Source organism: Dermochelys coriacea, chromosome 13 (genome assembly GCF_009764565.3).
Source record: "Dermochelys coriacea isolate rDerCor1 chromosome 13, rDerCor1.pri.v4, whole genome shotgun sequence".
Taxonomy (NCBI): domain Eukaryota; kingdom Metazoa; phylum Chordata; order Testudines; family Dermochelyidae; genus Dermochelys; species Dermochelys coriacea.
In genome coordinates, this window is record NC_050080.1 from 20702736 (window position 1) to 20713137 (window position 10402).

A 10402-nucleotide genomic window follows, 5' to 3' on the forward strand; every position below is an offset into this window, starting at 1 on the left:
TCAGGGAGACAGCTGGCACCTGGGATGATCCTAGCTCATTCTGAATAGACAGTTCTCGGACTCATCAGCACTAGTGGGCTGGCAGTGCCAAGGTAGGGTTTTGAGGCTGGCAGTTTTGAGGGCTATGGTGGCGCAGGGCAGGATGGGCAGCCCTGGGAGTTCAGTGGCACATCTGCCAAACCCAACCTCAGTGCATGACTCCAAGGCTCTGGGATGGGGACTCAGTTCATTAGCGAAGTGGCTTCTAGCCCACCCTGTGAGGGGCAGCTCCCCTTGCCCTGTGTTGGAAAGGTGCTCAGGGGGGCCATGACGCTGCTGTGGCTCAGAGCCTCTTTGCCTTGTTTTAAGGGTCCCAAAGGTTTTCTTAGAAAGAGATGGATCAACGTCCCAAACCAACAGGGGCTGCTCCTGGGGAAAGACCCTGGACCAGTGCTAGGATCCTGGCTCTGAGCTCACTGGAGGGGGAAGGGGGGCCTGAGAAGTGGCATCAGGGGAAGAATCCTCCTTACACACACAGAGCCTGGCAACATCTGAGCCCCCATCAAGGAACCAGGGAGAAGAGTTTGGGCCACATCCAGATGTGCCTGATCAATGAGACAGAAGGGGCAGAAGCAGTGAGAGGAGAAACCTGCAGGTGAAGGAGGAGATGGAGTGACCAGAATCACAGGTTACAAACTGCTATGTGAACAAGCTTCTTTATTTGTTACAGTGCACAAGGAGCCAGGGACACCAAATTATACAGAGTCAGGGCAAGAAGAAAGAGACCCCCCCAGCCCCGCCCAAAGCCTCTCCTTGACCACAGGGAAAGAGCCGCTGCACAGGGACTGTGAATCATGCTCTTCAGGTCCCTCACGGGATGAGACCCCAGCCCAGTCCTCTCTGTGCTAGGTGGGCAGGGTCTGAAATTCCATGGTAGCCCCCCTGACATGTGGCGTGGCTGGTGCTAAAGATGAGACGGATTAAGAGTGCAGGCATTGTGCAAGCTGATTTCCTGGGGCTGGTCTGTGGGACCCCAGTGAGGCCAGGCTCATCGAGCTGGTGTCACGGCTGCTCCTGGGAACGCCCTCGGGACGCAGGAAGTTATGCTGGAGAAAGGGAAAATGATCAGTGGGTTCAACAGGAAATCCTGGGCTGTGCAAACCCAGCCTCTGGTTTGGCCCCAGCTCCCACGAACACAACCCAGTTTGATCCAGCCCAGCCCTGCAACTGCCATGGCCTTGTCCCAGCCTGGGATACAGGGGAGGGAGGGGGAGATTTCCACCTGCCAAATCAGTGGACCCCAAGAAGGGGCACAGTATCCCCAAAGCCTAGTTACCCCATGGATGTGGGGAGGAGTGATCAAACTTGCTGCCCTGCAGATGGCATTGAATCCCAAGCTAACTTGCTTGGCAGAGTAAACTCTCCATGTTCGTATTTCCTCATGCAGCCTCTTCTGACCCTGTTCCTATCTCCATGGAGCAGGGATGAGAGAGCATTAATCCCCCATTCCCAGCCCAAGGGAGCGTCCTGGTATCATATCCCTGGCTCTTCCATTTGTAGTCAACAGGAATTGGATAGTATTCCTTTAAATTGTTTGCAAGCCCTTTAGTCGTGTGTATGTTTGAGAAACCCCCAGAACCCTGCCAGAGCTGCCGTGGTTGTATATAGCTAGGCCTGGCACACTGTGTGTCATTAGCAAACACATTTATTGGCCCTCATTGTACCCATGCTGTGCATTCATTTTGTGACTCTTCTGTAAAGAGCAAAACACATGATATCATTGTCCTTTCCAGATCCTGGATGAGGCTTGTGGATAGGGCAAGAGGAGGTGTTATCTAAAGATAGCATGGGCGTTGGACCACAAACCCAGTCAATAATTACTACACTTGATGTCGCCCTTCCCTTTTCTGGCCCCAGACACACCATCCCACAGATTTCCCAGAGCAGCTTCTTAAACGGAATCCCTCCAGATCACCTCTGCCCGTTTCCCAGGTGGACCCAACTTTTATTGTCTTGTGACACCACAAAGTCATATTAATACAAAGGCATGTAAGAAGGTGTCAAGTATCCAGCCTGTTCCCTAGTCCAACCAGAATGGTGAGGCCTTTGGAGGTATATCTGATCAGAGTGGATCTTGGCTGGAAGCCTTGGGTTGAAATGCCCTTTCCCATAGGCACCCTGCAGCTCAGCTGGAGCAGCAAGTGATCTCAGTCCAGAGCCCAAAGAGAAGATTAGGCTGGTACCTTTACCATATCCCTCAGGATAAACACAGTCCTTCCCGCAGAAAGTCTCACAGCACTTCTTGAATCTTGGACACTGGCGGTCAGAGTAGCAGCGATTTGGGGGATTGTACAGAGCGCACTTAAAGATGACGTATGGACAGGTGTCAGGTTTCCCTTAAGAGAAGATCGCTGCATAAACAAATCTTACAGCAAAGCATGCCAACTGTAAGCTACCTGGGACAGGTACAATGAAATCTGTGCAGCACCCAGCACAAAGGGTCCCCAAAAATACCTATTGAAATAATAATAATTCAGAGGCCTTGTGGTTATTGCAGGCTGCAGTGTATGTTATGCTGCAAGTAGCTGGGGTGAGGGGGGCATAGTTTCAGTATTTGTGCTTCAGCTATCTGTAGTGTATTTGCCTCTGCATTCTCCACAGGCTTGTTAACAGCTTATGGAGGTGAAACAGACCTCCAAAAGCTGTTGAAGAGAAATGCCATTGTCCATTGAAGAGAAATGCACTATAACTAGTGAACAACCCCTGCTTCCACTCTGCTGTCTAGGTGCATTTTCCAGGCTGATGCCCTGGGGCCAGAGTTCCCAGATCCAGCTGCCAGGGGCATTTCCTTTCTAAACCCAACATGATTGCCACCTTGAAGGGGTTAAATTCTGTCTCACATGCTTCTATTGTTTGATTTACAAGACATGCTCCACCCTGTGGGAATCACAAAGTCAAAGAGGTGACTAAAGGGAGCAGCCCTTTCACTGCAGCTCACTGAGTGGGGCCTCTCTGGCTGCTGCCCTGGAGGAACTATAAGAACTGGGACCTGCCCTATAACCAGCTGAGCTACGTGTGTGCGCATCCGTGCTCTCTGTCCTCCAATGGAACGTGAGTATGGGAACCTGGGCTGCTGGCTGGGGCAGGAGCTGTCAGTACTTACCTGTCTCTACTACAGGAAAAGGTTCAGAATCCTAGAGAGAGAAAATCCCTGTAAGGTCCCTTCTAACCCAGACCCCCCCGGGCAGGGCAGGATTGTTCCTTACTCTACATTGACCAGAGATGTGTCCAGACTTGCTTTAATTGTCCCAAGCAATAGGGCTCCCCAGCAGTGGCCCTAGCCATTTTTTTGGCCAGAGCACAAAATGCTTTCAGCATTTCCCATCCTCCAGCTCGCCCAACGCACCCCCTTACTGCAGCCGACCAGCAGAGCCAAAAAAATTAAAAAAGAGGAATGGCACTTAGGTACAGCACCTATGATGACCGTCCTGTTTCCCCTTCCCTAGAACTGACCCTGGGGCTTCCCACCTTCTCCCCATCCCCCATGAATGTTCCTCCACACACCCCCAGGGAGGCACACCTGACTTTTTTGGAAAAAGCTGATTATCAGCTGGCAAAAGCAAACTGAACAAATGCCAAGTTTTGCCAAAAATGTTGGGACATCCAGGCTTAAAAAGGGGACTGTCCCAGCCGAAATGGGATGTGTGGTCACCCTATCACTAAGAGGGGACATCAGACTAGACACTGGTGGCAGCTTGGCCCAGAGGAAGAGGCCACTAGAGTTCTCTGTTATCTGAGAAGCTTCTGCTCAAGGGCTCTGTGAACTCTGGGGTCCAGTGACTGAAAACGCAACACCTGGAGATCACAAAAATGATTGAACTAGGCTGAGGTCCCCAGATACAGTTACCTGCAGCCTCCTGTCATCAGGATAAAGGTGACCCAGTTACACTGAGACCAGTACCTCTCTAAATCAGAATGCAATCTCTCCCACAGCTAGTTTCGCAGCATTTCTTTGCGCCCGGACATTGGTGGTCATGATCACAACGGTTGGGAGGATTTATTATAAGACACTGTGCAGTAACCACTGGGCAAGTCCCAGGTTTGGTTGCAAGAGAGGAGCTGGCAGGATAAACAAACTTCTATAACAGGATAATAGCCAGGCCCCAGGCACGGATCTCTGACTGCTGAGTACTCAGTTCCAATTCCCTTGTATCTCTCACCCTGACAAGATCTATAAGGATGGACACACGCAAATGATTCCTGCAGACAGCTATAGTTCTGTGGGCTTCATCCCCTTAATGCCAGTGACTTTCTCTGTAATCCCCGTGCCATCACTCTTTGTGCAAATAACTTTCAACAACAAGAAGCAGGGATGCCACGTTTGTGGGAAAGGCAGGTACCATTGGGACTAAAATGAGTGGCACCTGTCAAAGTGAGGGAGGTGGGAGATGCCTGCTTGGTCACACAGCACACTCCTGCCCTCCCCGCCCCCGATGAGCTAGGACAGGGAGTGATGATCTCACTGCAAAGCAAGGTGGTAAGTCTGGAAATACTGGCCCAGGGGGGTTCCTTGGCTGGGCGGAAGGCAAGCCTTTGTACAGGTGGACATGCAGCACTTTGTAGTGCTGGGGCACTCAGGAGCCTAATCACACACTCATTAGGAGGAACTACCTTGAGACAGGTTTCAGAGTAGCAGCCCTGTTAGTCTGTATTCGCAAAAAGAAAAGGAGTACTTGTGGCACCTTAGAGACTAACAAATTTATTAGAGCATAAGCTTTCGTGAGCTACAGCTCACTTCATTGGATGCATTTGGTGGAAAAAGCAGAGGAGAGATTTATATACACACACACACACACAGAGAACATGAAACAATGGGTTTATCATACACACTGTAAGGAGAGTGATCACTTAAGATAAGCCATCACCAGCAGCAGGGGGGGGGAAAGGAGGAAAACCTTTCATGGTGACAAGCAAGGTAGGCTAATTCCAGCAGTTAACAAGAATATCAGAGGAACAGTGGGGGGTGGGGTGGGAGGGAGAAATACCATGGGGAAATATAAATCTCTCCTCTGTTTTTTCCACCAAATGCATCCGATGAAGTGAGCTGTAGCTCACGAAAGCTTATGCTCTAATAAATTTGTTAGTCTCTAAGGTGCCACAAGTACTCCTTTTCTTCATGGGGAAATAGTTTTACTTTGTGTAATGACTCATCCATTCCCAGTCTCTATTCAAGCCTAAGTTAATTGTATCCAGTTTGCAAATTAATTCCAATTCAGCAGTCTCCCAGCAATATTGTTAATCTATCCAACTATACTCTTAGCCCAGCAGAAGAATCTGTCCTATCTCGGGGCCTCTCCTTTTGCCCCTCCACCCCCACGAACATGATACAGTTCTGTGGTGACCTAGAATCCTATTTTCGACGTCTCAGACTCAAGCAATATTTCCAACACACCTCTGACCAACATATTAACCCACAGAGACCTTCCTGCCAACACTACAAAAAGAAGGATTCTGGGTGGACTCCTCCTGAAGGTCGAAACAGCAGCCTGGATTTCTACATAGACTGCTTCCGCCGACGTGCACGAGCTGAAATTGTGGAAAAGCAGCATCGCTTACCCCATAACCTCAGCCATGCAGAACACAGTGCCATCCACAGCCTCAGAAACAACTCTGACATCATAATCAAAAAGGCTGACAAAGGAGGTGCTGTCGTCATCATGAATAGGTTGGAGTATGAACAAGAGGCTACTAGGCAGCTCTCCAACACCACTTTCTACAAGCCATTACCCTCTGATCCCACTGAGAGTTACCAAAAGAAACTACAGCATTTGCTCAAGAAACTCCCTGAAAAAGCACAAGAACAAATCCGCACAGACACACCCCTGAAGCCCCGACCTGGGGTATTCTATCTGCTACCCAAGATCCATAAACCTGGAAATCCTGGACGCCCCATCATCTCAGGCATTGGCACCCTGACAGCAGGATTGTCTGGCTATGTAGACTCCCTCCTCAGGCCCTTCGTTACCAGCACTCCCAGCTATCTTCGAGACACCACTGACTTCCTGAGGAAACTACAGTCCATTGGTGATCTTCCTAAAAACACCATCCTAGCCACTATGGATGTAGAAGCCTCTACACCAACATTCAACACAAAGATGGACTACAAGCCGTCAGGAACAGTATCCCCGATACTGTCACGGCTAACCTGGTGGCTGAACTTTGTGACTTTGTCCTGACCCATAACTATTTCACATTTGGTGACAATGTATACCTTCAAATCAGCGGCACTGCGATGGGTACCCGCATGGCCCCACAGTATGCCAACATTTTTATGGCTGACTTAGAACAACGCTTCCTCAACTCTCGTCCCCTAATGCCCCTACTCTACTTGCACTACATTGATGACATCTTCATCATCTGGACCCATGGAAAAGAAGCTCTTGAGGAATTCCACTATGATTTCAACAATTTCCATCCCACCATCAACCTCAGCCTGGACCAGTCCACACAAGAGATCCACTTCCTGGACACTACGGTGCTAATAAGCGATGGTCACATAAACATCACCCTATATCGGAAACCTACTGACCGCTATTCCTACTTACATGCCTCTAGCTTTCATCCAGATCATACCACTCGATCCATTGTCTACAGCCAAGCGCTACGATATAACCGCATTTGCTCCAACCCCTCAGACAGAGACAATCACCTACAAGATCTCTATCATGCATTCCTACAACTACAATACCCACCTGCTGAAGTGAAGAAACAGATTGACAGAGCCAGAAGAGTACCCAGAAGTCACCTACTACAGGACAGGCCCAAGAAAGAAAACAACAGAACGCCACTAGCCATCACCTTCAGCCCCCAACTAAAACCTCTCCAATGCATCATCAAGGATCTACAACCTATCCTGAAGGACGACCCATCACTCTCACAGATCTTGGGAGACAGACCAGTCCTTGCTTACAGACAGCCCCCCAATCTGAAGCAAATACTCACCAGCAACCACACACCACACAACAGAACCGCTAACCCAGGAACCTATCCTTGCAACAAAGCCCGTTGCCAACTCTGTCCACATATCTATTCAGGGGATACCATCATAGGGCCTAATCACATCAGCCACACTATCAGAGGCTCGTTCACCTGCGCATCTACCAATGTGATATATGCCATCATGTGCCAGCAATGCCCCTCTGCCATGTACATTGGCCAAACTGGACAGTCTCTACGTAAAAGAATGAATGGACACAAATCAGACGTCAAGAATTATAACATTCAAAAACCAGTTGGAGAACACTTCAATCTCTCTGGTCACTCGATCACAGACCTAAGAGTGGCTATACTTCAACAAAAAAGCTTCAAAAACAGACTCCAACGAGAGACTGCTGAATTGGAATTAATTTGCAAACTGGATACAATTAACTTAGGCTTGAATAGAGACTGGGAATGGATGAGTCATTACACAAAGTAAAACTATTTCCCCATGGTATTTCTCCCTCCCACCCCACCCCCCACTGTTCCTCTGATATTCTTGTTAACTGCTGGAATTAGCCTACCTTGCTTGTCACCATGAAAGGTTTTCCTCCTTCCCCCCCCCCCCCCCGCTGCTGGTGATGGCTTATCTTAAGTGATCACTCTCCTTACAGTGTGTATGATAAACCCATTGTTTCATGTTCTCTGTGTGTGTGTGTGTGTATATAAATCTCTCCTCTGTTTTTTCCACCAAATGCATCCGATGAAGTGAGCTGTAGCTCACGAAAGCTTATGCTCTAATAAATTTGTTAGTCTCTAAGGTGCCACGGGTACTCCTTTTCTTTTTACCTTGAGACAGGTATTCTCAATCACTGGGCAGGTCCTAGGTTTCACGGCATAATACTAAGTCCCTGGCACAAACATCTCTGCCTACTAAAGGTGAAATACTGTCCCTGGCTCAGCAGGGACAGGGTGAGAGCTCCCTGAGGAACCAGACCCACAGGCTATACACAATGAGGCAGGTACCTTGCTGAGTTAGAACGCAGCCCAATCCACAGCCAGTCTCACAGCACTTCTCTGCCCCGGCACACTGGCTGTCTGATTGACAACGATTAGGGGGATTCAACATCTGGCACCTGAAAGGAACCACTGGGCAGGTCCCAGGTTTCACTGCAAGAAAGACATGCATGGTATAAACACCACCTTGTAATGCTGGGCAGCATGCTGAGCTCCAGTGAGAGGCACCTGCTATCTCGCAGAGTGCAGACTGCAGTAGGACCAGTCTGGACTCTGAAATTCTGCTGTCAGCACAAAGGCCTCTATTTGTGGGCCTAATCCTCCCCTGCTGGGCACCCCATGTGTCATTCACGGCTCTGCAAGGCAGGTGTAAAATGCTGCCATGTCAACATGGACAGAAGGAGCACAAGACTAGAAAAGGGGCATGGCAGGGGGAATCGGCCCCCTGTTGCTGAGGCTTGAGTGACTGAAGCCTCAGCATCTGGAAGTGAGAATTAGGGAGGGAAAGGACCCAGGCAGGTCTCTAGGCAAATCCTCCGGACACAGTAATTCCAGACCCCTGCCACCCAGCCGTGGTGTTTAATTTCACATTTAATTCCCAGCCTGGAGGGGGCTCGTCTGCTCTTTCTCATGAGAATGGTCTGTGCTGCTCTGGCTGCACCTCCTCAGAGCCTGCAAGTCCTGACCACTCAGAACGGGAGTTTGCTGCGCTGCTCACTAAAAGTCGGGCCAGCGCCTTAGCTGGGGCAAACCAGTGTAGCTTTGTCGACTTCATTGTACATCAGGAGGGGATTTGACTGAGTCCACACTCAAATGCATTGGGGTGTCTGGCTGTGAACCTTTCCACAATGAAACCGAGTGGCCGAGCAGGCTCAGACCGAACCGATCTAATGAAATTCGCATGGAGAAACTGCAACTTCGGCACCTACTGCTTTGACCCCCACTCCGTGGTCTCTGTGCCTTCCCAGGCTCAGTATCTGAACGTATAAAATCCTGAACAGAGCCTGCTAGTGAGGTGTCCTTTGGGCTCATATCAGGGCACAAGGACATTTCCTTTCCCTGATGCAGGAGCAATTATGATCCCAGAATGTGGGGTGCTGAGTGTCAGTAAAGAGAGCAACCCTGTTAGTGCTGTCTGGAGAGGAGACCCCTTATTACAGTGTGAAGAGCCCCCTGCTCTCTGCCCTCCCATGGGACAGGAGTCTGCTGCCCACTGCCCCTTGGGTAGAGCTGGCAGAAGCTGTTCTCAGCACTTACCTCTGGGGATTTGTTGCACGGGTAAGATTGTGCCAGAACAAGATGGCGGCACCATCCAGAGAGTGAGGAGCCCCACGAGGCAGAAGACACCTAGTGACTTCATGGTGTTGTCTCAGGAAGCAGGTCTGAATGCCCAGAGCTGAGTCTGGCTGGTATTTAACATCTCACTCCTGGGGAAAGGGGAGGGGGAGCAGAGAATGAGGTGCCTGGTGCCAATATTTGTCCCCTTTTCTTGTGCCATTTCACAATCAGGTTCTTGTGTCTTCCTGGAGCTCTTTTCACAAGAAAAACATGATATTGACCCATTGCTGGGAAGAGTGAAATTTTCCCCTTGCTCAAGAGCCAGCTACAGAAACAGTTTCAATGTGGAGTGGGGGCAAACTCACATGGAGATGACAACAGAAACCTTGCTCCAGACAAGATAGAAGCCAGTAAACTATTGACTTCTGGGCGGGAGCCATTGTCTGATAGAGTGGGTTGCAGGAACCCTTTCGCTCTCAGCTCCAAGCTACGGCTCCCACCACCATGCTTTGTTAAGTCTCTTTGAGGTCCCACCTGGACTTGGGGGAGTGCTTCCCCCAGTTCCAAACCCTAGGGAAAGAGCTTGGAGCAATGCTTTGATTCCATCTCTGAATGCATTGGCGAAAGCTGTGGGGGTGGAAGTCAGGGTGGATGTCATTGTGCAGGCTCTGGAACCACAAACAACAAAGACAAGGTATGAAAGAAATTCTTTATTTGTAATGTGTCCAAGTGGTTCTAATTAAACCTCATGAGCAATGAGTTCTGGCAGCAGGAATGGAAGGGATGGCACCGCCCTCAGCCAATGAGATCTACACCCAGGAAAGTCTATTTCTTTTCAGGAACATTTACAATAGCAATATGGATAAAAAAATCTCAGGGTCGTCACAGTACAGTGCTCCCCCTGGTCTCTCCATGCTGCCTAGGCAGGGTCTGACTCTGCAAAGGATTTTCCGCAGGGAGGTAACAAGTGACAGTACAGGAAATATGTGGAAAGTGCCTAAATATACTCTCCCCATGGCTGGTGTTAATGTCCTGGAGCTAGAGTTGTTTGGAAGAATCTGAGAGCGTTCAGGCAGTATTAGATTACAAAAAACTTTTGTACATAAACATTCTTGACAAAAAAGGGGAAACGTTCTGTTGTAATTTTAGT

The 10402-nt window shown here is 49.4% G+C and overlaps 1 protein-coding gene across 1 annotated transcript; it reads right to left on the reverse strand.

Moving 5' to 3' along the window:
• Positions 1-682: 682 nt before the first annotated feature.
• LOC119842372 (antileukoproteinase-like) lies at positions 683-9421 on the reverse strand. Its single transcript, XM_038370400.2, has 4 exons — positions 9232-9421; positions 7984-8127; positions 2223-2375; positions 683-1085 (listed from the first exon to the last, which is right to left on the reverse strand). The coding sequence occupies exons 1-4, from the start codon at positions 9332-9334 to the stop codon at positions 1081-1083; spliced, it is 405 nt and encodes a 134-aa protein (XP_038226328.1). The 5' UTR covers positions 9335-9421; the 3' UTR covers positions 683-1080.
• Positions 9422-10402: the final 981 nt, after the last annotated feature.